At 39.6% G+C, this 27,083-nt stretch overlaps 1 protein-coding gene across 4 annotated transcripts in view; it reads left to right on the top strand.

The window, feature by feature from the left end:
* The window catches only part of pxk (PX domain containing serine/threonine kinase), a 77,468-nt gene that overhangs the window by 3,566 nt on the left and 46,819 nt on the right, over positions 1–27,083 (top strand). For all 4 annotated transcript variants that reach the window (XM_068051644.1, XM_068051642.1, XM_068051643.1 and 1 more), the window contains exons 2-11: positions 8,221–8,271; positions 11,450–11,497; positions 12,363–12,549; positions 13,662–13,739; positions 17,221–17,294; positions 21,072–21,146; positions 22,624–22,728; positions 23,802–23,903; positions 24,048–24,209; positions 25,606–25,723. In XM_068051644.1, the coding sequence (XP_067907745.1) occupies positions 8,221–8,271; positions 11,450–11,497; positions 12,363–12,549; positions 13,662–13,739; positions 17,221–17,294; positions 21,072–21,146; positions 22,624–22,728; positions 23,802–23,903; positions 24,048–24,209; positions 25,606–25,723 (1,000 nt within the window). The remainder of the gene's footprint in view (positions 1–8,220; positions 8,272–11,449; positions 11,498–12,362; positions 12,550–13,661; positions 13,740–17,220; positions 17,295–21,071; positions 21,147–22,623; positions 22,729–23,801; positions 23,904–24,047; positions 24,210–25,605; positions 25,724–27,083) is intronic.

The following is a 27,083-nucleotide window of genomic DNA, read 5'->3' as shown; positions in this document are numbered from 1 at the left end:
CTATTGGGGCCGGACTTGTTAAGACTTCATTTGTTGGCTGTGCTACAGTAATTCAAAAGGTTGTGAATCATTCTTGGTTTCAAATACATTCATTGGAAAGGATGTGGCCATGAGAAACTGTCTGACTATTTTTAAATTGTGTTGCTGTAGAACATGCTACATTTCCACCCAATATTTTTAATCTTACTATAAATTAATCACAGCATTTGTCATATGCACTGTATTGGTTTCTGTATTATTCTGCCAGTAAAGTTTTAAAAGTGAAGTTCCTCCTTTCAGATCTTATTTATAGTATGGAAAGGAATATGCATGTTCTTCAGCTGACTCAGGCATTTTCAGTTTCCTTTCTTACATTGTTGGGTGTAACTGGAGGTTTCTGACCATAAAATTCTGCTGCTGTTCTCTAAGAAAAAACTGGCTGGATGTTTTATATTGAGTGATCTCCTGACACGTGACCTGTCTTTGGTTTTTTTATCAGATCTGCCAGGCTTAATTTTTTGCAACATCTAAGTGTTTTCTGCAATTTTTAGCAAGAAATATTAAATTTAAAAATTCTTTGGGAATGAAGTTTGAAATTGATCATAATCAGTTGAGCTATTTTGTGCACAATATTTCACTATGTGACAGCCAAAGGAATCCCCAGGAGCTCAGGTCAAGTTTTAGAAGTTTCTATGTGAAAGTGGTCTCCAAAACCTGAAGCAAACTTGAGAGTCATTTGGTCCTGAGTTCCGTGATGGAAAATTGTGTTCTTATTGTGTCTTGCATTCCTTTTTATTCACGTTACACCCATGGGAGGTATGTTTTTCACTTAGTGCTTTTTTGTCTTGTTCTTTGCTTGTGTCCAAATCTTGCATTGGGTCCTCAGCTCTGAATTCCCACACTTAAACCTGTCTGCTTCTCTAATTTTCTCTCCTCCTTGAACACATGCTTCTTAAAAACCTACCTTGTGACCAGGCCCCGACTAATTATTTCCTAATGTGGCTTGATCTATTTTGTTCGTTTACGCTCCTGTGAAGCACCTTGGGTTGTTTTAATGGTGCAATGCTTAAAGTTGTTGTTGTTAAAAGTAAAGTAATTTTACCTCTGAGTCATCGGAGGAGTGTTCCATGTGGTTTGGTTGCTGAACATTATTATCTGTCAAACCGTCTGAACTTTGTTTCCTGTTTATCCAGTTACTATATTCAATGTAGGGATTTTTGTTTTCCTTTCCTGTGGTATTGTTTACTTTCATTTGACATGTTCATGTTTATGCTCAAACCAAAAAGAAATTGAAAAATGCTGCATATCTTTCGGGACAGAAACTCAGTGTAGAAACCTTCTTTTGAAATGTTTTATAGGATAACATTTCAGGGTTTATTGTGTAAAATGATCTCAGTGGAGGAGGGCATAGCACGCTAGTTTTTATTTTTTAGTAAATCTTGCTGTCAGAGTCGGTAACTGCTTTTAGCCAGTAATCAAGACAAGGTTAACGAAACTACCTCATTTAAACCAAAATAATTTAAAGTTCATAAATGTAAAAAGATGTTAAAAGTAAATGAGTGATTGTTTTTCAATACTCTACATCTATGCCGAGCTAGCTGATTTTAATCATAGAATCGTTACAGCATAGAAGGAGGCCATTCGGCTTGTTGTGTCTGTGCCGCTCTCTGCATGAACAACTTGGCTAGTCCCACTACCCTGCCCTTTCCCTGTAACCCTGCAGTTTGTTTCCCCTTCAGGTGCTTATCCAATTCCCTTTTGAAAACCATGATTGAATCTGCCTCCACCACACTCTCAGGTAGTGCATTCCAGATCCTAACCACTCGTTGTATGAAAACATTTTTCCTCATGTCGCTGTTAGTTCTTTTGCCAATCACCTTCAATCAGCGTCCACTGGTTTCTGACCCCTCTGTCAATGGAAATAGTTTCCTCTCTATCTACTTTCGAGACCCCTCATGATTTTGAAAACCTCTATCAAATCTCCGCCCAACCTTCTCTACTCCAGGGAAAACAGCCCCAGCTTCTCCAATCTATCCACATAACTGAAGTTACTCATCCTTGGAAGCATTCTGGTAAATCTTTTCTGTACCCTCTTTAAAGTGTTCACATCTTTACTAAAGTGTGGTGCCCAGAATTGACACAGTACGCCATTTGTGACTGAACCAGACTTTTATAAAGATTCATCATAACTTTCTTGCTTTTATACTCTATGCCTCTATATTGATAAAGCCCAGGATCCCATATGCTTTTTAAACCATTTTCTCAATCTTCCCTGCTACCTTCAACGATTTGTGCACATATACCCCCAGGTGTCTCTGTTTCTGCAACCCCCTTTAGAATTGTGCTCTTTAGTTTTTATTGATTCTCCTCATTCTTCCCACCAAAATTTATCACTTCACACTTCTCTGCATTAAACTTAATCTGCCGTGTGTCCGCCCTTTCCGCCAGCCTATGTCCTCTTGAAGTCTATCACGATCTTCCTCACAGTTTGCAATACTCTTAAATCTGCAAATTTTGAAATTGTGCCCTGCACACTCAAGTCTAGGTCATTAAACATAACAAGAAAAGCAGTGGTCCTTGTACTGATCCCTAGGGAACCCCACTGTATAGCTTCCTCCAGTCCGAAAAACAACTGTTCATCTCTACTGTCTGTTTCCTGTCACTCAGCCAACTTTGTATCCATGCTGCCACTGTCTCGTTAATTCTGTGGGCTTCAACTTGACTGACAAGTCTATTGCGTGGCACTTTATCAATGCCTTTTGCAAATCCGTATACACTCCAACCACGTTACCTTCATCAGCCTCATGATGTTACCTCAGAAAACTCAATCAAGTTAGTTAAATAGGAGTTGCCTTAACAAACCTGTGCTGGTTTTCCCTATTAATCTGTACATCCAAATGACTTAAATGTGCCCCGGATTATCATTTTCTAAAAGTTTCCAACCATCAACAGGCCTGTAATAAAAACAAAGTGCTGGAAATACTCAGCAGGTCAGGCAGCAACTGTGGAGAGAGAAGCAGAGTTAATGTTTCACATCTTTCATCAGAACATACTAGTGCCTTCGTACCGTTCATAGTGTGGAACTGAGATGTAGGAGACTCTTTTCATGTAGTAATTGATTTTAAAATGTTACTATTTTAGGCATGTTTTGTAGTCACAGCTTCATTGTGTGCTTAGTTCTTGTTTTTGGAGGTTTTCAAGATAGTGGAGTATGGAAAGATATGAGGCCATTTGAGTGACGTAGTGGAAGTTTAAAAGTTCTCTTTATGTTTACAGGAAAGCTCACTAGTATCTTCCTCACTCACAAAATAAACACACTTTCCTGTTGGATGTATTTGTATTACAGCCGGTGACTCCAAAGTATTATTTGATCTTTTTGAATCGTCCTTTAACCAGTTGCAGTCTTTTTCGGCTTACGGAACGGAAGTCTTTTATTTGAGTTAAATTGATGATTGAAGCATTGTATTTGAACACTCCTTTTTGACAATGTATTTTCTCAGGGGGTATTGACCCATTAAGTGTGATTTGCTCTCTTGATTTGCTACGAAAGAATTGTATTTCTCTACTCAGTCTCTGTAGACTTGATTGCTCAACTCTGCAGTAAGGAGAATGAGTGGTACAGTGAGTTAGGAAAACAGTACATTTCTGCGACCTGATCCATGTTAATTGTGTTTAATCATATACAGGTGGAGGGTGTTAATTAGGGTCTTACTTGAGTGTATATATAAGGAGACACTTACTGAAACTGGATGAAGGTTTGAGTACGGAGCTGCATGTTTGTAATCTTTATTATTTGTAAACTTCTTTGTAAAAAAAACTTTGTAAAGCTTTCATCAAGGCTGAGACCTCAGAGGAAGTTTGGAGAGCCCTGAGCCATCCTTTCAGGCTATCGGAGACAGAATTTAATTTGAGATTTAGTATATTATAAAAGAGAGGGTCATAGGGAATGGAAAAGCCCTGGTGATGGCAAGACAGTAGTTATCAAACCTGGAAATCAACCTGTTAAGGTTCATTCCTCACAATCGGGATTGATTACAAAATCTCAGAAGGGATCGAGACACCTTGTACCTCAAATTCTCATGTGTTTTGTGATGAAGTTCCTGAGGAACAGAATATGGTAGATCCAGGGTTGGATAATGGTAATGCATCATGATCGCTCGTGTAGGACAGAGCTATTACATCCAAAGGCTAATTGCCCCAAGTAGGTATTTGGGTGACGTATATTCCTGAGGGGTCTAGTGAATGGAGGGATGTGACAATTGTGGGACATGCAGGAAAATCTAGTGGCAAGTTTAAATATTGGTTGAATGTTCAGAATGATGGCCAAGAAGCGAGGTCCATGGACTGGCAGAATGGGGTGAAAGAGTGGAGAGTAAGTAAGTGCAATGCAAGTACTAATAGTGGAACTGGAAATGACTCTTGCATCAGGAAACGATCACATACTGGAGAAGGAGCCTCCGATAGTGTGAGAGGGAGCTCTTGCAGGAGAAGTCCCGAAAGACATCAAGGTGCTAGTGGAGGCTACAGTTTAATGCACATTGAAATGAAGGCTGAAGAACAGTTTCGCAATAGAAGCATGATCCATTCGGAGATCCGAGGCATGACAGTGGTGGGGAGGGGGGAGGAATGAATTTTTCAGGGCAGGGAGGGTTTGGGAGCGGCAAAAAACGAACGTGATTGTTTGCGGGTATGGTGGGAAGAGGTTGAGGGTCAAAGAGAATAAAGTTTGGAGGGAAAGTTCGGGATATGAATAAATTTTTTTTCTGGGGGGAGAGGGGTAATTTATATATAGATCACTCATTGGGGTGGGGGGGGCGGTGGGAGATGGATTTCAAAGATTTATTGAAATTTTATTTTTATTTCTGGGGACCAGGACCGTAAAAATTTAAATGTCAATGAAGGGCTTGAAGCCCTTTATAAATGGTGCTGGCACCTGCGCGATGGCCGGGATGCTGTTGCCGGGGACAGAGCGGCCGCCCCTTCTATGTCATCAGGGGCATTCATTCCGCCCCCTCCATTTAAATGAGCCGCCGCGTGAAATATCGCGCCGTCTCAGTGGCACTGTGCCTTTTTTGATGCTCGGTGCTAAAATCGGCAGCAAGCTTTCAAAATTCAGCCCATGGAGTCTAAACCAGGAAACGTTGATTCGAATATTTAATTCAGAGAACGAAAATAAAGAGAGAGTAAGAAAGCTAGGATAGAGAGAGAGAGGGATAAAAGAATCACAAAGCAAAAGTGGGCGGCGCAGTGGTTAGCACTGCAGCCTCACAGCTCTAGGGACCCAGGTTCAATTCTGGGTACTGCTTGTGCGGAGTTTGCAAGTTCTCCCTGTGACCGCGTGGGTTTTCGCCGGGTGCTCCGGTTTCCTCCCACAGCCAAAGACTTGCAGGTGATAGGTAAATTGGCCATTGTAAATTGCCCCTAGCGTAGGTAGGTGGTAGGGAATATGGGATTACTGTAGGGTTAGTATAAATGGGTGGCTGTTGGTCGGCACAGACTTGGTGGGCCGAAGGGCCTGTTTCAGTGCTTTATCTCTAAATAAAAATAAATAAATAAAAACAAGTTATTTTGTTCCTTTTTAAATCGGCAACAATAATTAAATTCCAAAGGAATAGGACTCCACATTTGTAAAATTATATTTTCAGGGCCAGAGAGATTGACAGTAATTAAGGCTTATCATGCTGGTAAAAATTCACTTACTGCTGAATGCATCAGGCCTGACTTTTTCTATAATAAAAGCAAACTACTGCAGATGCTGGAAATCTGAAATAAAAACAAGAAATGTTGGAAATACTCAGCAGGTCTGGCAGCATCTGTTGAGCGAGAAGCAAAGTTGACGTTTCAGGTCAGTGACCCTTAACTCTGCTTCTGACTTTTTCTGATATATTTAGAGGGTAAGTACCTCAACCTCGCGCCTTCATGAATTTTAATGCTGAATCTATCGGTGAGAAACCAGTATAGCGAATCTTGTGGAGGAGCAGGGCAAACCAGACAGCAGCTTCTGGATTTCCTTGTTTAACTGAATACGTGCGGATGCCAGAAACCTATTTACACCATAAATTTACTCAGCAAAATTCCAGGCCAATGCCCAGCCTTGATGTATGCAAAATACAGAGCTCGTTCTTCCCCCTCCTTTGCTGAAGGTTGCTGACACTTGCTGGGGTGTGGTTCCATGGATGCTTTGGTATCTGACCCAAGTGACCATTCTTGATTGTTGGTAAGTCATTTAATTACGAAGGGTAACACAATCTAGCCCAATCTTGCTCTTATACAGTATCGTCATGTTGCATGTTCCAGCAAAACCCAGCCGCCTTTCAGTCATGGCTCAGTTGGTAGCACTCGCCTCTGAATCAGAAGGTTGTGGATTCATGTTCCACATCAGATACTTGAGCTTAAAAATGTAGGCTGCCACTCCAGTCTGGTACTGAGGGAGTGCTGCACTGTTAGAGGTGCCATCTTTTCAATAAGATGTTCAACCTGTCTGTCCTGTCAAAGATCCTATGGCACTATTTTGAAGAAAGGCAGGGGAATTATCCCTGCTGCCCTGGCCAATATTTATAGCTCAGTAAATATCATATAAACATATTATTTGATCATTTTGACAATGCTGTCTTTGGGAGCTTGCTGTGACCAAATTGGCTACCATGTTTCCTGCATTACAACGGTAACTAAACTTTAAACGTACTTCATTGGCTGTAAAAGGCTTTGGCACATCCTGAAGTCATGAAAGGCGCTATATAAATGCAGGTCTTTCTTTTGATAGGGATCAGGAGTCAAAACTCTGGCTGATTTTTATTCTGTCCTTTCCCTTAGGAAAGAGGACAATTGTAATGTCCCAAGTTTTTTTTAATTTCCAAAATATACTTTATTCATAAAATCTGCAAAAATTACATTGCCAAACAGTTTCAAACAGCACCAAAAAATACAAACATTGCAAGGGAGATCAGTTTCCTTCTATCCTATCATGAATTTCTTCACAACCCTTCCATTTCACTATTGTCATGCCAATTACAGTTTCACATTTACAGCAAATGAAAATATCAACGATACAGTTCGAGGGGTTTCCCATGGATCCAGCCCCTCAGTTCAGTTTGGTGGGGCGACCTTACACTGTGGTCTTTCCCCATTGAGCCTTTGCTGCGGCTGCACCAAGCTTTAGTGCGTCCCTCAGCACGTAGTCCTGGACCTTGGGATGTGCCAGTCTGCAACATTCGGTGGTGGACAACTCTTTGCGCTGGAAGACCAGCAAGTTTCGGGCAGACCAAAGGGCGTCTTTCACCGAATTGATAGTCCTCCAGCAGCAGTTGATGTTTGTCTCGGTGTGCGTCCCTGGGAACAGCCCGTAGAGCACAGACTCCTGTGTTACAGAGCTGCTTGGAATGAACCTCGACAAAAACCACTGCATCTCTTTCCACACCTGCTTTGCAAAGACACATTCCAGGAGGAGGTGGGCGACCGTCTCTTCCCCACCACAGCCAACGCGGGGGCACTGTGCGGAGGGGGCGAGACTTCGGGTGTGCATGAAGGATCTGACGGGGAGGGCCCTTCTCACCACCAGCCAAGCTACGTCTTGGTGCTTGTTTGAAAGTTCTGGTGATGAGGCATTCTGCCAAATGACTTTGACGGTCTGCTCGGGGAACTATCCGACAGGAACCACTGTCTCCTTTTCCCGTAGGGCCTTGAGGACATTCCGTGCAGACCACTGCCTGATGGACCGGTGGTCAAAGGTGTTTTCCCGCAGAAACTGCTCCACGAAGGATAGGTGGTACGGCACGGCCCAACTGCATGGAGCATTCCGCGGCAATGTGGCCAAGCCCATCCTTCGCAACACCGGGGACAGATAGAACCTCAGCACGTAGTGACACTTGGAGTTTGCGTACTGGAGGTCTACACACAGCTTGATGCAGCCGCACACGAAGGTGGTCATCAGGATGAGGGCCACGTTGGGTACATTTTTCCCGCCCATGTCCAGAGCTGACCCTGCTATCAGCTAACTCAGAAGACTAGAATTTGAACTTGTGACCTTCTTGTCGTTATGGCTTAGTGCCCCACCACACAGTGCCTATAACCACTAAGCCAATATAAAAAAAAATTACAGTGCTCAACTGACATTCTGATTGCCAAACCAAAAGCTATTGCTACATGCTCACATTTCAGGCCATTGCATTGTGTTAGTTAAAGGTATGAGGTATTCTGTTCCAGACTTGTTTTAATTTACATGTCTCTTGTTTACTTCTACAGGAATATGTTATTCGTGTACAACGCGGAGTTTCAACAGAGAACAGTTGGCAGGTATACAATTCCAATGTAATTGTTTTAACCTATTATATTTTACCAATGAACTGTGTGCGGGTCTTAAAAAGCAAACATTTGCTATCTTCTTCTGAAGCGCAGTCACCCAAAGAACAATAACTCCTCTTTATTTATGTCAGCTTTATTAGATGAATACAAGTACTGAGTTGATATTTTAATGTGTATATATACTCGACGAGTGATTTAATGCGCTGATGTTTAGCAAAAAAAATGCATTGATGGAATTCTTGTTTTTTTGCTATACAATAGGTATTGAAATACAGCAGAATCCTGAATTGTTTTTTTGTCTCTCAGCCCAAGCAGCCTCTACTTGGGTTGCTAGAGAAGCAAAAATGAGTAACTATCTTCTTGTCACTTGTGAATTATAATGATACCTTACTTCTGGAATTGAAGGGAAATCATGTGATGAATTTTATGTGTGAAATTTTCCTTCTATGAAAATTGTATATGTGAAGTTTTGTTTTTATTCAGGGCTGAATTACATCTGTCCATTTTTCCTATTATCTCTGTGAAGCACTTCGGGAATGTTTTTTACATTAAAGGTGCTCTATAAATTTGCCATCCTTACCTGATCCGGGTTACGTGACTCCAGATGCATAACAATGTTGTTAACTCCTCTCTGCCCTCTGGCTTGCTAGGCCATTTCAATCAGTTGTGTCAAACTGCTACTGAATAAAGCATTGTGCGTGTACGTACACCACCTTCTCCAGGGCAGTTAGGGATGGGAAATAAATGCTGGCCTTGCTAGCGATGCTCACATCCCAAGAATGAACGAAAAAAAGTTCTGATCGTCCTAATTTTGATACAGATGTTGAAAAATTTCTGGTCTTGATATATGTGGAAAATTTAGCAGCATACATAAAATTGATCAGACTTTTAGTTCTCTTTGTATCACGGTATCAGTAATAGCACTCGCATCTATTGAGGCAGAAGGTTGTGGATTCAAGTCCCATGCCAGAGACTTGAGTCCAAAATCAAGGCTGACATTTCAGGGCAGTGCTGAAGAAGTGATGTACTGTCAGCCCAATCTGCCCTCTGGTAGATGTAAAAGGTGCTATGGCAGTGTGTCAAAGAAGAGCACGGGAGTTATCCCTGATAGCCTGCCTAATATTTATCCCTCAGTCAGTGTCACTAAAAACAGATTATCTGGTCATTATCGCATTGTTGATTTTGGGATCTTGCTGTGTGCAAATTGGCTGCAGTCCAACAGTGACTACATTTCAAAAGTATTCATTGGCTCTAAAGCCCTTTGGGATGTTCCAAGGTCATTAAATGGTGCTATAAATGTCCAAGTTATTTCTTTCTTTCTTTATAGATGTAACTAATATAGCCTTCAGTCCCTTGAACAATGGTTAAAAAAGAATAACATGGTTTGGTCTCGCATCACTCTTGACATTTTCATCCATACCTTTCTAGATGCTGCTCTGAAAACCCCTTAAAGAAGGGAAATGGGTGAAAGAGTTTGGGACTCCTTTTTATTCATTCACTGGTGTTGCTGGCAAGGCCAGCATTTATTGTAAATCCCTAATTGCCCATAAGACGCTTGTGAGCTGCTATTTTGAACTGCTACAGTCCTTGCAATGATTGTACTTTGTCAAAGCAGTTTGGTATGGCTGAGTGGCTTTCTAGGCCATTTCAGAGGGTAGTTAAGAGTCAACCATATTGCTGTGGATCAAGAGTCACATGTAGGCCAGACCGAGTGAGGAAGGAAGATTTCCTTCCCTAAAGGGCATCAGTGAACCAGATGGGTTTTTATGACTATCTGGTAGTTGCATGGTCACCAGATATTCTACCGTTTGTGCTACTATGCTACTGCAGATAAGCACAATTTGGGAAAACAAATAATTGTAATGTGTCATTATTTAGATTGTGTTTTGTGTAGTGAAGATAGACTTATTTGGGCCATAGTTAATAACTAATTGGTATGTGTTGTAATTGAAATTATATACCATTTCCTTGTGTGAACAAAGGAACTCACTGCTGATCTATCCACAAAAGAATTTCTAGAGACTTTTGTAGAGGTCTGCTAGTTTTCATATCGTAAAAACTGTCAGCTTTATGTATAAGATGAAGGAGGCTGACAAAGTAGTCTTCTTTTCAGTGACCATTTATACTCCTTGCCTCACTGTAACTCTGAGCCCATTAGAGATTTTACACACTAGTATTATCACCATTTTGATGTGTGCAGGAAATAATTTTGGAAATTTCAAATATACTGTATTATGTAGAATTTTGAAATAGCGTCTAAACTGCATAAGATTTCTTCACAATATTTTTTGAATAAGAAATGGAAAATACTTGGGTACAGAAATGCAGCTGTAGTTTACAGTCGGGTAAATGACAGTTCAATGAACATTAGGAAGACTTACTATAATGAGACATTTTCAGTTTAAGAAAGTACACTGCTGATGGTGTATTATGGGAATGACCTCAAACAAAGGATTAGAGTGTCCAATGCACATCTACACAATAATCTTGTTCAGAAATCCAGAAACCATTGTAACTGTTTTGATTACATATATATGTCCTTTTAAATGCACCCCAGGATGCATCACATAATAAAGCTAGTACTGTTAAACAACCAGGGATTTGATTTTTAAAAATTTTTTGTTATAGACGTGAGGGATGTTAATGCTGGGAATGGAAAACTTTCAATTTAAGGCACCCAGTTTCAGCATAAAACATTACTCCTAGTCTGCCCTAACTATATGTTTCTGGCCCATGAGCACTTTCTGCTGTGCCAGTTGTGGCATTTTTCCATTTCCCTCACCACTTTTGGTTTCTGAGTGAGATTACCAATTAGTGCCAACTTGAGGGTAGTTTTGTGCTGGCATGTCCACTAGACAGAGAAAAGTTTTCTCCTATCAGTGGGGCTGAAAGGCCAGCATGCAGCCTACTGCATCACCCATTTCCTTTACAGATACTACATTGGTGACATTTTCACTCCCAGGAATGTCATAACCCGTAGAATGTTAGCTTGCCATTAGGTTTGAATGTAGATTTTATTTGCTTTAAAAAAAAATCAGTCACTCATTGAACATTACATTTTCTTGCCTTAAGTATGACCAGAAATATCTCTGCAGTGTAGTTGCAGGATGTCAGAGTCAAAACGTAATGACTTACAGTAAAGCAAATACATTATATATTTTACTTGCAGATTATCAGAAGATACAGTGACTTTGATGTCCTGAATGCCAGTTTACAGGTATCTCATCTAGTGTTTTTGCCTTTATTTTTAATGTGCTGCATGAGCAGACCAGTTTTGTGGAATTTGAAAAATGGGAGACTTATTAAGAAAAAACATTTCTGTGAGCAAATCTTAATATTAGATTATGGGAATAAAATACTTGCAAAATTTAGCATGTGACATCCAAAAGAAATTGAATTTGTTGGATGGAGTTCCAAAATGTCTTAAGTTTTGTACTAATTTCATATCTTGAAACTGTGCAGAATGAATATTATTAGAAAGTCTAAAATTTGAAGTCTTAGTTTGTCTTAAGAATTAAATTGTTGAGTGTTTTTAAGCACAAATTACTGTACAAGATCACTGGGTGCCATTATAATACTTTTCAGTCAGAAATCAATCTACTGTGTAAGGTCAGCCTTTGGTGTTCAAGAAATTTACTTTTCAAATAAATTTTCCAAGTTACTAGTTTACTGTAATGGATTTAAAGCTATTTTTGAGAGCTCACAATTTCCCTAATGTTTGGCACATGCTGTAGTTTTTTAATGTTGCTACTTTTTTAGGGTTTTGGTTCAAATGGCTGATCAGATGTTTGTAATTTGCTTTGGAAGTCGTAGAAGAGACTAAACCTTGATGTAAAGCATTTCACTAAAATATTAACGTGAGCATGCTGTTCATTTACTACAGCTAGAGGTGACAAAACGGTTTAGTTCAAATGTAAATGATGTGACCAGGTGCACTTTTAAAAACTTAATTGAACAATTATGAGCTGTTGAAAAACATACCACAAAATGGAATTTGACAAACTTGTTAAATCATAAACACAGAATAATGCTGGCTTGTCAATATGCTTACAGTTACACTTCATTTGATGTGATTATTACAGATCTCAGGCCTGATCCTACCTCTACCTCCCAAAAAGCTAATTGGAAATATGGACCGTGAGTTCATTGCAGAAAGACAACGAGGACTTCAAAATTACCTGAATTTTATTACAACACAGCACATGCTGTCCAACTGTGAACTGGTTAAAAAATTTCTTGATCCCATCAACTACTCATCTAACTACACTGGTCAGTATTACAGAAACAGACTTGTGTGCTTTGCTGATGGTTGGTTTAATGATGGGGTTGGTTATTGCAAATTGCCTCCTCTATGAAATGGTATGTGGTGTAGGTACTTGAATTGGTTTCTTGCTGCAGTAAGGCTCTTAAAATGCAAATGCTATTTAAAAAATAATAGTGACTAAACTTATGATTAAACAGACCATTACTTGTATACAAGAACATCACCTTTAGTATTGCCAATGTTGTTTAAAGATAAGCTGAAAATAGTAAAAGCTTCAACCTTTTTATTTCTGTTTCCCTCTTTCTGTTTACAGTTTTTTTTCTTTTCTCCTCGTAGCCTTCTCCAGTTATGACAATGATTCATTCTGGGCTACAGTTTTGGAAGTGGCAGCAGTCATCAATACCTTGTGCAAGTGGCAGTTTTATTGTGTTTGAGCTTGGACTTTGAGAGCTGTTATATTTGTGCAGCAATCACATCTGAGGCTTGGGCAACTCTCTCATACATCCGTTCACATCCACAACCAACAGAGATTTCTAGATAGCAATCAGAAGAGCAGGAACTTTGGTTGGTGGCTTTTCTTTGTTCCTAGATTGGGAACCTGAGGCCAATTGTCGGCCCTTGCCTCCACTGCCATCTCAGCTGAGAATGGCTAGCTCAGCACACATTAGGGATCAAATCTGATTTTAAAAAAAAATGTATTCTGTGTGTTTAAGAGTAGTACTGCAGTTACATAAATACTGTTGCCTTTTGAAATTCTTTTCATCGATACAGTCAAAATTCACCTTTCATTGTTGGGCAACTACTGTTTACAGTTGAGTGGAGTAAACAGAATAGAAAGAAATATTGCAGGTTCTTGTAGCTGAATCAATTATCCAAGCAAGAGATTTACAAAAATGTAATTAAGGCTCCATAAATAGTAACCCTTAAGTCAAGGTTGCTAGTTACTGCAAGCCCTATATTCCTATCTGGTATGGCAGAGTCAGCAGTGGAAAATGTTTTTAAAGTTATTATTTGTTACTTTATCAGTTTAATATTTTCTTATTTTCATTGTTATTAATTGAACATTTATATGCAAAGGTTTACAGTTCTTTTTCTCCCTCTTCAATTCACTAAACAGAAATCGCCTTACAGCAGGTATCTATGTTCTTCCGTTCTGAACCTAACTGGGAGGTGGTAGAACCACTGAAGGAAATAGGTGAGTAAATCTACAGTGTAATCTATGCATATTTTTTGTTACTGGTGTGCATATAAAGGTGAGATGTGTCATAATTAGGGTTTGGAGTACATTTTCATTTGTCTCCAGTATATCCAGATATTTTGGGGTGAGCATCTCTCTATTCTGCTCTGGCAATATTCTTAACTTGGCTGCAATGACATTTTTCTTTTATTTGTAGCCCCTCTGACTAGTATTGAATTGTAAGTAGTTTCTTGATTATAGTTGTGGGTTGAGACTACCCCAGTTTGTTTCACATTGGACCTTAACAGCTGGCAAAGAGGAAACTATTATCTCATTACTCATGGAGATGAGCCTTGGTGATGACAACATTCCCCATTTATCTTTTTTAATCTTGCTTTTTTGTGCTCATCATACCCCTCTAACCTGTACATGAATTTAATGTTAATGTTGAGATTTTATGAGGTTTTTGTTTTATGAAAGTTCTGTAATTTTTTCCTCTCGACTGATTTTCTACTTTGGTTAGCCATTAAAGCAAACCTTTCTCTTCAACCTGAGTATTCTCTACAATTGCATTCCTCCAAAGTTAACGCTATCCAATCACTGTGTGGGGAAAAATCCATGATACACATAATAAAAAAAATGAGAATTTTGAGGTGACTGGATTATTATACACTCTTTTTGGTGTATATGGTGAAGAGATTACTTGAGAGAACCTGCAACTTTATTCACAAACTCTCAGATGTTTGAGCTTCTACAAATCTTGGACTTAAGGAGTCCGTACTCATCGCAATCTTTGGCTGTACTCTGCTTCTGAGATCATCTGTGCTGCACTCTCAAATTTAATGTTATTAATTAAATTTTCTTACAGCAAATTTGCCCATAAAACCTGGTCCCGTTACCCATACACTGCAAATCTCCATGTATCATTTGTTTCTACCCAAAGCTTCACGTTAGCTTTCATTCTGCTAGCCATATGAGACATATAGTCCAACTTAATTCTCAGCTTGTTAACAATGTAGGAGAACAGTTAGTAGTAATTTAAAAAAAAAAAAATTGAATTCCCTGCCACAGTTGGAGGGGTGTGGTTTAATAATTATTGTAAGATTGATGGGTTATTCTGTATTTTTTGATTTCATAATTAACTTTCACTTCAGTTACTGTAAACATCTTGAGAGAATTTGAACAGAACTGCAGAAATTACCGTGGCTCAGTAGAAGTGCTTTGTCGTATATTCACTGACAACTCTTTGTATGACATGTATGGATGACCTGAAGCATGAAACTCTGGTCTGGTGTTGGCCAATTCTCGAGAGAATACATGATTTCAAAGCCTAGCATAAGTAGAGTCATAGAGTTATAGAGCACAGAAACAGGCCTACGGCCCACTGTGTCCATGCCGCCTATCAAGCCTATCTATTCCAATTTTCCAGCACTTGGCCTTGTATGCTATGGCGTTTCAAGTGTTCATCTAAATACTTAAATGTGAGGGATCCTGCCTGTACCACCCCTTAAGGCATTGTGTTCCAGATTCCAACCACCCTCTGGGTGAGATTTTTTTTTTCCTCAAATCCCTTCTAAACCTCCTTCCCCTTACCTTAAATCTATGGCCCCTGGTTACTGACACCTCCGCTAAGGGAAAAAGTTCCTTCCTATCTATGCCGCTCATAATTTTGTATACCTCAATCAGGTACCCCCTCAGCCTTCTCTGCTCAAAGGGAAACAACCGTAGCCTATCCAGTCTCTCTTCATAGCTGAAATGCTCCAGCCCAGGCAACATCCTGGTGAATCTCCTCTGCACCCTCTCCAGCACAATCACATCTGACTTGTAGTGTGGCGACCAGAACTCTGCAAATTGGATCCAAAATTGGCTTAGTGGCAGGAGGCACAGGGTGATGGTCGAGGGTTGTTTTTGCGATTGGAAGCCTGTGACCAGTGGTGTACCGCAGTGATTGCTGCTGGGACCCTTGTTGTTTGTAGTGTACATTAATGATTTAGACGTGAATATAGGAGGTATGATCAGTAAGTTCGCAGATGACCTGAGAATTGGTGGTGTCGTAAATAGTGAGGAGGAAAGCCTAAGATTACAGGACGATATAGATGGACTGGTAAGATGGGCAGAGCAGTGACAAATAGAATTTAATCCTGAGAAGTGTGAGGTGATGCATTTTGGGAGGACTAACGAGGCAAGGGAATAGACAATGGATGATAGGATCTTGGGAAGTACAGAGGGTCACGGTGACCTTGGTGTACTTGTCCATAGATCACTGAAGGCAGCAGCACAGGTAGATAAGGTGGTTAGGAAGGCATATGGGATACTTGCCTTTATTAGCCGAGGCATAGAATATAAGAGCAGGAAGGTTATGATGGAGCTGTGTAAAATGCTAGTTCGGCCACAGCTGGAATACTGTGTACGGTTCTGGTCGCCACACTATAGGAAGAATGTGATTGCACTGGAGAGGGTGCAGAGGAGATTAAGCAGGATGTTGCCTGGGCTGGAGCATTTCAGTTATGTAGAGAGACTGGATAGGCTAGGGTTGTTTCCCTTAGAGCAGAGAAGGCTGAGGGGGTACCTGATTGAGGTATACAAAATTATGAGGGGCGTAGATAGGAAGAAACTTTTTCCCTTAGCGGAGGTGTCAATAACCAGGGGCCATAGATTTAAGTTAAGGGGCAGGAGGTTTAGAGGGGATTTGAGGAAAGAAAATTTCGCCCAGAGGGTGGTTGGAATCTGGAACACACTGCCTGAAGGGGTGGTAGAGGCAGAAACCCTCAACATTTAAGAAGTATTTAGATGAGCACTTGAAACGCCATAAGCATACAAGGCTACGGGCCAAGTGCTGGAAAATGGGATTAGAATAGTTAGGTGCTTGCTGGCCAGCACGGACACGACGGGCTGAAGGGCCTGTTTCTGTGCTGTGTAACTCTATGTCCGGCTTCATTCCCTAAGATTAGGTCCAGTACCGCCCCTTCTTTTGTAGTACTTTCTACATGCTGGCTCAAAAAGCTGTCGTGGATGCACTTTAAGAATTCCGCCCCCTTTTAATCCTTTTGCACTAAGACTATTCCAATTAATATTGGGGAAGTTGAAATTCCCTACTTTATTACCTTAAGTTTTTGCAGGTAATCTCTTTACCATTTGATATCAAAGAGCATAAAATGATCCACCCACGTCAGAATTCACATTTAATAAAGCACTATTGTCAAAAGCTTTTCTCTTAGTCTGAGCCTGAATGTTGTTAGGTGTACCTTGTAATTTTTTTGTCTGCAGTGTGATTGGAGTTCATTTTGGTGGAATGCAATTATGGAAAATACTTAAGTTTTGGAGTATATAGTACATTTAGATTCTGACTGCGGAGTTTTAAAAATTTGTATTGTACTACATTTGGACAAATGTTACAGACAATGTTTTCATTACCATTGATGAAATATTTGTAGATAATTTATTGCAGGTAGTGATCACTTCAGATAGAATACTTAGAGCATTATTTTTTTCCCCCAAGGTTGGAGATTAAGAAAACGGCACCTTTTAATAAAAAGTAAAGATCAGCCTAAAGAACGGCAAGTATTAAGTTGGGTAAGTCTGACTTCAAAAGACCGAGATAATAAACTCGTAGTAATTTTTAAATTTCACTCCACTGTAGCCTAGTTTGTGTAATAGAGTCTTGGACATATTATGCAAGGGAGCTGGAGTTCAAACTGCATGCTTATACTGGATTCTTAGCAAAGCTCCTTTGTATGAAACAGCAAGATTGTTGCTAGTTGTGAATTAAGGCTGTTTTGGCTTTTTCACTTTGAATGAGTTCCATTGAAGAACTAGCCAGTAATTCTTTATGTAAGTGTGTCCCTTATTTGAATACAAGATATACAGAGCCTAGGATGTGAAAGTTGCACTGGCTGAGCTTAACCTTCTGGTACAAAATAAAAACAAAGTGCTGGAAATATACAGCAGGTTTGGCAGCATCTGTGGAGAGAGAAACAGAGTTACTGTTTCAGGTTAGTGACCTTTCATCAGAACTGGCAAAGGTTAGAAATGTAATAGGTTTTGCGCAAGGGAAAGAAAAACAAAAGGGAAGGTCTGGGATCGGGCAGAAGGTAGGAGAGATTAACTGACAAAGATGTCGTGGAACAAAGGACAATGGGACAAGTAATAGCTGTAGTAAAAGACAAACCATTTGTCCAGAGAGAATGTTAATGGCAGAATAATGAACAGCCCGAAAGCAAAAACGTGAAAAACAAGTTTAAGACCAGCACATGGTTTAAAAAGAAAATCAAATGGCAGTCATGGTCATAGTCATTTACGGCACAGATGTTTAGTTTAGTTTAGAGATACAGCACTGAAACAGGCCCTTTGGCCCACCGAGTCTGTGCCGACCATCAACCACCCATCTATACTAATCCTACACTAATTCCATATCCCTCCCACATCCACACCTGTCCCTATATTTCCTTACCACCTACCTGTACTAGGGGCAATTTATAATGGCCAATTTACCTATCAACCTGCAAGTCTTTGGCATGTGGGAGGAAACCGGAGCACCCGGAGGAAACCCACGCAGACACAGGGAGAACTTGCAAACTCCACACAGGCAGTACCCAGAATTGAACCCGGGTTGCTGGAGCTGTGAGGCTGCGGTGCTAACCACTGCGCCACTGTGGCCAGTCAACCCATCAAATCCATGCCAGCTCTCCATGGAGCTATTCAGTCAGTTCCACTTCCCCCGCTCGATGCCCGTAGCCCTACAAGTCTATTTCATTCAACTGGCCATCCAGTTTCCTCTTGAAGTCATTGATTGTCTCCGCTTCCACCACCATTGTCGGCAGCAAGTTCCAGGTCATTACTACCCCCTGCGTAAAAAAAAGTTCTTCTCATATTTCCCCTGCATCTGTTGCCCAAAACCTTCAATCTGTATCCCCTAATCCTTGTACCATTTGTTAATGGGAACAGTTTTTCTTTGTCTAACTTATCTAAGCCTGTCATAATCTTGCACATTTCTATTAAATCTCCCTCCAAATTTCCTTTGTTCTAAGAAGAACCCTGGTTTTTCCAACCTAACCTTGTAACTAAAATCCCCCATCCCAGGAACCATTCTATTAAATCTCCTCTGCACCCTCTCAAGGGCCCTCACATCCTTCCCAAAGTGTGACCAGAACTGGACATAGTACACCAGTAGGGGCCTAACCAGTGCTTTATAAAGCTTCAGCAAAACCTCCCTGCTTTTGTACTCAATGCCTCTGTTTATAAAGCCCAGGATTCTGTATGCTTTACTAACCACTCTCTCATAAGTCCTGCCACCTTCAAAGATTGATGCACTTGCAGTCCCCAGTCCTTCTGTTCCTGTACATTCTTTAGAATAATGCCATTAAGTATATATTGCCTCTCCCTGTTCCTTCTGCCAAAATGCATCACCTCACACTTGTCAGTATTAAATTCCATCTGGCACCTCTGTGTCCATTCTGCTAGCCTAGCTATATGTCCTGTTGCAGGTGGTTCATATCATCCTCACTGTTTGCCACATCTCCAGGTTTGGTGTTATCAACAAATCTTGAAATTCTACTCTGTATTCCAAGATCCAAATCATTTATATATAGCAAAAAAAGCAGTGGTCCCAGCACTGACTCTTGGGAAGCACCACTGTCTACCATCCTCCAGTCTGACTTACGACTTGCTGTTTTCTGTCCTTAAGCCAATTTTTTTTATCCAATTGGACACTGACTCCCCTATTCCATGAGTCTCAATTTTGTTGACCAGCCTTTTATGTGGTACCTTATCAAACACTTTCTTATAATCCATATAAACAACATTCACTGCATTCCCTTCATCAACCTGAAAAAAATGGCAAGACCCAATATTGGGTCAGTCTTTCAGACATACTTTGAGTGTAGGAGGTTTGTCCACGAAATTGGTCCATGCTGCACCCACTTTATACCTGTGGGAAAGGTGCCACCAGATCTGATTCTTCCCCTCCATTTTTCATGTAATATAGAGACCAAAACCGAACTAAATGCACCAGATGAGGTCTCTCCAATCCCAAGTACAACTTCAACAATGCCTTCTTTACTTATAAGTCACATCTCTAGAAATAACACTGTTACAATCCCGTTAGGGACCGTTCACTTTTAAAAACAGAAAGTCGAATTTCAAGTTATTACTGAAAGAATCATGCCACAAGATTTCATGTTTTAAACAAAAAAACTTTCCATTACAAGAGTTAAGCAAAGCAAAATGCTACTAACTTAATGCTACAACTTGAAACATTTGTATTTTAAACTTAAAATCTTAAAAGAACATTCCCATTTGACTTTACTTCCACCCCAAGAGTTCCCCCATACTTGGTGGTTTGTTCACTTCTCCTGGGACCAATCCAAAGTTTACCAGAGCTCTTAGGAATTCCCTTTGATTCCTTAGTTTCTCGGCTATCTTCCGAGGTATGAGATCACCTCCCGAATCTGGACTTCCCACATTGAGCACAGGCCTGCCTCAAAACTTAAACACCCCTGGTTCCCAATGGCCTCTTTGCTCCTGAGTCCAGCTGCTTTCAAAGTCAACAGCTTTCCAAAAGCCAACTGCTTTCTCTGTGACCAACAGCCTGTCTGTAGCCAACTGCTTTGAGTTCAGAGGGTTCTAGAGTGCCTAATCTGAAGATGAGGTGCTGTTCCTTGAGCTCGCGTTGAGTTTCACTGGAACACTGCAGCAGGCCGAGGACCGAAATGTGGGCCCGTGAGAGCAAGGTAGTGTATAAAAATGGCAAGCAACTGGAAGCTCGGGGTCATGCTTGCGGACTGAGTGGAGGTGTTCCGCAAAGCGGTCACCCAATCGGCGTTTGATTTCCTCATTGTAGAGGAGACCGCATTGTGAGCAGCGAATACAGTGAACCTTCCAGTGTCAGGTCAAGAATTGATGTATGGCGGTAGAGTTTTTCATAATTAAAAATTGCTCAGATATTTCACTCTGTTTTATTGACAATCTTTGCATTGTCTTTAATATTAAATAACAATGGGGATTCATTTTGGATAGTAATTACAACATAAGTTTTAGCACAGTCAGTTTCTATTATAAATGTGTCCATGAAAAGTTATAATGAAAAAGTTAAGTTGAAGTGTGCTCAGACATAAGTATATGATTTTCCATACTAATATATTAAAATCTTATGATTTTTTGTGGAGATTTTGACTTTAATATAGCTTAATCAAGTTTGAACTTAACAGTTACAATTGGGGGAACAGTGGAAACATTTAAGAGACAGTTGGATGCTATAGCTGATGGTGGGGGTCCCTTTAAGTCTTTCTGGATGGATGAGCTAAGATGGAGTCAATGGGCTCATCTTTATTTGCCTTGTGATCTTTTTTCTAGGCTGACCTTGGCCCTGATATGTTTCTGTCTGATAAAGATCTTCAGTCAGCGATGAAGCTTTTACCTTCTTGGTCTGTAAGTATTCGTTCAGAATGAATTCAATGCAAAACGGGGCTATAAAGTTTTGAGCTATACTGGACATTTACAGTTAATTTGTTGTAGTATAACTACTGTTGTACTTAATCACCAAACATTACGATCAAACTGTCATACATGCTTGGGCTTCAATTAAGAGGCAATTTGTTTCCTGCCTTCAGTGGCCAAATGTCACCACATCTTGGCTGCACTGCTAAATAGAAGGCTCCTTTTGTGAATTTTAAGTGGAATACTTTCTTGTTACCAAACTGGGTAGATGGGGAAAAGAGAGATAAGAGAAGAAAGGTTTGAGAACAAACTATCATTAAAAAAAGATTTGGCTGATTCCCACAATACCTTCCTGATGCTTCTGAGAAATTGATGAAGTGAAGAAAAGATAGCAAAAAAAGCAAAGTTTTGCCAGCTAAGGGAGATCTGCTCTCAAAGAGAATCCCCTATGGTTTATAAGATAATCAATAGGTTTTCCATTGTTTAATCAATGTCTTTACTGAGTAATTTGATCAATTAACACCACAACCTACTGGTTGCAATGTTTAACATTGTGAAGTTGCTTTTGGATCCAGATAAAGTAAAAATACACATTTACAAAATTAATGTTGTTCCTATTAGCCCTTCCATTTTAAATTGGTTATTTAGATGAAAAGTTATTTCTGTGAAGAAAGATTCATTTTAAAAGCCGTGGCCTAAACTAGCCATTTCTGGATAGCTTCTGGCTCTATCTCTCCTGTTCTCAGCTGCCCATGTTATACTCCAATCAAAATAGTGCAGTTCTTATCCATGCTTCCTGAGCCCTTTGGGGAATGCAGTTTCATCTGTGCTGAAGAGCCTGGGTGAGAATGGCCACCATCTGTATTCTCATACTGTCATTTTCTAGACCGTCCAGTTGTTTTGTGTACACACGCCACTGGATTTGTTCAGTTTCTCATTAAGTTCATCCTTTTTGAAATCTTTTGGATATACCTTTCGTGAGGCCAAAAGGTTTGACTCCTTGAAAACCAAGAAGTGAAAGTTCTAGTTTAAATATTTCTAACTTCTCCCATGATTTTTTCCCCTTCAAATTTCTCCTCATCAAGGATGAGTCTAGTAACTAATGGTAGACTATTCAATCTTGGGGATATCAAAGTGAAGCTCAATTCTCATCTGACATCTGTGCATGTGCGCTTCCCAGGTTGCTAGATCAGAGGTGGGAACTCTGATAGATCCTCCCCTCCCCTCCCCTCCCCTCCCCTCCCCTCCCCCTCGCCATATTTTTCTGGCAATGTGCTGGCTAAAATGGACTACATTAGCAATCAAGGATCAGATTGGGGGCATCTGTTGTGTGTGGTTCAGTACTTTGATTTGGGGGAAAGGGGAAAGGGTCATAGTAGATATTTTTATTACTGCAAAGCTGTTGGTAAACTTTCAGTGTGAGTTGAATTCTGGTCTGAGAAAGACTTTGTTTTATTTTAACTTCTAGCACCCGTATATCTATCCTGTCACCTTTGCCACAGCTAGCGAATCTTCGGGACTTGTAATCCGAATGTATAATGAAAAAGGAACACTAAGAGATTATATCTGCAAGGTATGCCCCATTAAATAACAAATATTAATTTAGACTAAGCTGTTTTCCATTTCAAAGATCTTTCCTGTCTGAATTTTCAGAAACAGAATTTGATTTTGCCTCAGTATTGAGATATTTTTAACTTTCCTCTGCCAACAGTGACGAAGAGTATCAAATATTGCAGTGTAATGGCATAGAAATTGCTTTTGGCCTTTTTTATTTCTCCAGGAAACTATGACCAAGCTTAAATTTGAAGTTCTGCTCAGCTGCAAAGTTAATCAGTAACTGAGCTGGTGTGTGGATCTGAACTCTCATGTTCATTAACTTTCCATGTAGTTGGAAATGCAGCCATATTAATCAGTTACTCTCTGGAGAAACATCTTCTGGTTATATTGCAAGATTGATGAGGACATCTTTAGAAACAAAAAAATGGCATGCTGAAAATGTTGATGTGCAAAAGAATTATGTAAAGTTGAGGATATTGAATAACATTTACATATGGCAGTTCACTTGGATTTCATTGTGAGCAGTATTATGCATTCATTGTCTACTGGTGAAATTGTAAAGATTCATTAAGATTAAAAAAAACTAAAAGCCATGAACCTTGCAGTTCTTCAAATGTTATTGGTTGATTTATAGAGGTTGGTTATCTCCATATTGTTCAACTAAGGTATTTAAATGTTCTGAAGTATGCACATCACATACACTTGTATTTACAAATTTATGTATTTACATAAAAATATTTAGTTTGGATTTTAAATAATTAAGAATATAGAGTATAGTTTTTTTTGCATCTCTGTTCTCTTTAAATTTAACTATATCTTCCATCATGCTAGGCCATACTTTGGTTATAAAGTAGTTGTAATCTAATTCGGTTTATATATTTGGTTACAAGAAATATCCAATACCGTTTGGTCCTTAACTTTGTGGCACATCAGTCCATGATCACTCAATTGCTGTTTTGGTAAGAATGCTGTTAATCACAAACCAATAATATCTGTTCTTTGGATCACTTACAGAACATTCTAAAAGATGTTAATTAACCACTGACAAATAGTAATTCTGTTAAAAGTAATGATTTATTTTGCATAAAGGCTAAACCAAAAGATCCTTTTATGAAGAAATACTGCAGTCCTAAGAAAATTCAAGGGCTTGACCTTCAACAGATAAAAACTTTTGGGAGACAAATACTGGAGGTATATTGCTCTTGCTGTCTCTATCAAATTGTTGGTTATTAACTCAATTTAGTATTACTTTAAAAATAATTCTACTTGACATTTTTGTAATTTTTGTTCATTCTGTTTTGATAACCTTGCTGATCAGTTTGATTTAAATTCCAGGTATTGAAGTTTCTTCATGAAAAAAAAATTCCATATGGACATCTTCATCCTTCAAACGTGATGCTTGATGGAGATACATGTAAATTACTGGATTTAGAAAACTCATTGCTAGGATTACCCAGCTATTATAGACCTTATTATACACAGTCTAGGAAAATCAATGTGAGTATTCACCGTCCTTACCAGTGTAAATAATGTTTTGATTTTTTTAAAGCTGCTATCTTCACTTGTTTTCTTTTCAGATCACTTTTCCTCACTATTGATTCGTATTGCACCACTTTCGCTTGCAGTTTGAAGTGTTGAGATAATCTGCTTCATACTGCTTAGACTATCTAAAGAAGGCACTTTTACGCGGTACAGTTAGTCTTAGCTTTTTTTCCCCCTTAATAAAGAAGTGCTTTATCTAGCAGTTCATAATTAGAATTGATGCAATTCACTCAGGGCAGCTGAGATTAAATGCTAGTTGAGGCTGGGGTTGAAGTTTCTTTACCCTATGGGTTGTTGACTACAAAACAATTACAATGTTGTGGAATAGAAATTGAAATAAATGTAAAATTTAGTATTCATAATAGGTTAAACCTAAAAATACAATTATTTTTTATTGCTTTTGCTGTAAAGACTGGATCTTTTTTCTTGCACACAAGTGCACAAACTCAAGCTCTCAATGACAATCCAATCAATTAATCTGAGGCTGATTAGGATAGTTTCACAAATAAGTTGTTAAAACATTGCGCTTCCGGAGGATATGGGGGGTAAAATTCAACTTTAGGATGTGTATAAGACGAGCGGTAGTAAGCCTCGCTTACACACCCCACCAATTACATCAATGAAAAGGAAAATTGGGTGGGTTGTGTAATAGGCAGCCAATTCACTACCATCCACTCTGCATCCCCATCAAAGTTGAATTTTGCCACAAATAAAAACAAGAAATGCTGGAAATACTCTTCAGGTCTGGCAGCATCTGAGGAGAGAGAAGCAGAGTTCACGGAGTATTTCCAGCATTTCTTGTTTTTATTTCAGATTTCCAGCATCCGCAGTATTTTGCTTTTATTTTAGTGTTGAATTTTGCCACCATTGTTTGTCAAGTTGAATAACAATTGCAAATGAATTTAGGTATTTTTTTTTTTTACAGTTCATGTATGCAAAGACACAGTCGTTACCTAATCTTTCATGCAGTTATTTGAGGAAATCTTTCTTGCAAAATTATCTAAAAATTCTTGTGTGCACGTGGGCTGGAGGTGGCTTCCCATAGAGTAGCAAGATTTGTGTTCAGATTTTAGTTCTCTACATTTGAAGCTCATGTGTTTTTGGAGAAGATGTCAGTCAAGAGTAACAGTGGTGGGTGTGGGCTTGGGGGAGAAGAGGGGTCAAGTTGCTTCCGTAGAAGCAAGGACAAAGGGAGGGGTGAGTCAACCATATCACATCCTTTTGTTGCTATGTCCTTGGCTTGAATCTTTATGGAAGTAAAAAAAAAATGCTTAATTTTAACATTGCAATGTTTGATTATCACATTTAGTTTGTTTAATAAATTCGTTCTGCATATATTTGTACTTTATAGACTACAGAAGCTATTGATGTATATTCCTTTGGCCACTTACTATATGAAATTACATATGGAAGGCCGCCAGATTCAGTGCCAGTGGACAGCTTCCCATCTGCTCCCTCATCAGATATAGGTTAGAAATGTTTCTCAAGCTCATCTTTACTTATTATTGCTAGCATGTTTTTACAATCCTGGTTAATATGCCTTAATTGGTGTCCCTGTGCATATTTTGGCCCTACAATCTTGAATTTTGATTCTTTCAGACATCAGTTATTATACTGTGAGCTTTTTTGAGTTTGTCAGTGTTCCCAGGCATGTGCATGTGGACAAAGATCTGCACCCATTTCTCCTGCTTCCGTTATCCTAGTATGAGGAATATGACTACTTTGTCAGAATTGCTGATCATTTTCCCTTTAATTATCAAAGCATTTTGAAATGTTGTATTATGCTGATGACAGTAATACCATTTAATTAAAATTAATTCTTATCTCTCAAAACGTTCAAGCTAATGAGGTTGTAACATATGTGGGACAAGATTTGTGCTGTACATATCTTACAAAACTATTGCCACCAGGCAGCCCTGACTGGTGTAATGCCATTTCGCAAATCAGGTAGCGTTAATGCCCCAGAGGAGTCTAAACCCTCCTAAAATGATCTTCCCAGCTCCTCCAGAGGCAGCACTGCCTTAGAAGCAATGCAGTCTGCATACAGGCTGTTTCTAATTTTAATTTTACCTAGTAATCAGGAAAAGTCTGCTGCTGTTAGAGGTGCAAATAGCGAGTTCTAAACTACTAGTCATCTGGGTGGAAAGAGTAGTACGCTAACTTACTGCAGCACTTAGTCTGCCATTTCTGTCTGTTTTGCTTTATTTGGTTAAACTGAATGCTGGCGACATTGTTTAAAGTTACTGCGACCAGCAGTGTTAAGAAACGCCATGCATTGTAAAATAGTCATAAATACATGAGCGCTTTTATGTCCGCTTTGTGTTTAAATCATCTCCCTTGGTGTTGGGCTCAGTGATAATTTCCAGCTAGTACCTGTGATGTCGACAATACAGCACTAGGGCAGCAGACACTAATTGCTGAACTCAGGAAAACCTAAGAATTCTTTTTTGGTCTCTCACCTTTCCAGATCTCATTGGTCATGGGTGCAAAAGCTGAATTCCAGAAGGGAGGTGGAAGTAACTGCCCTTGACATCAGGGCTGCACTTGACTAACTGTAGCACTAAGGAGATGTAGTGAAGCTGAAGTCAGTAGATATTGGTGGGGTGGGGTTAAACTCTCCAGTTGTAACTAACACCCCTCAATCACTAGTGTAATGTGGCTGCTGTGTGTACTGTCTACAGGATGCACTGCTGTAATTATCCAAGGCTTCTTTGGCAACTGTTCCCAATACTCTAACCTCCATCGCCTAGAAGGATAAGGGCAGCAGATGAATGGGAAGTTCCCTTCTAAGTCATGCACCAGCCTGACTTGGACTTATATTGCTGTTCC

This window comes from Heterodontus francisci, chromosome 19 (genome assembly GCF_036365525.1).
Source record: "Heterodontus francisci isolate sHetFra1 chromosome 19, sHetFra1.hap1, whole genome shotgun sequence".
In the NCBI taxonomy this organism is placed as follows: Eukaryota; Metazoa; Chordata; class Chondrichthyes; order Heterodontiformes; family Heterodontidae; genus Heterodontus; species Heterodontus francisci.
This window is presented reverse-complemented; position numbering and strand designations above follow the sequence as displayed.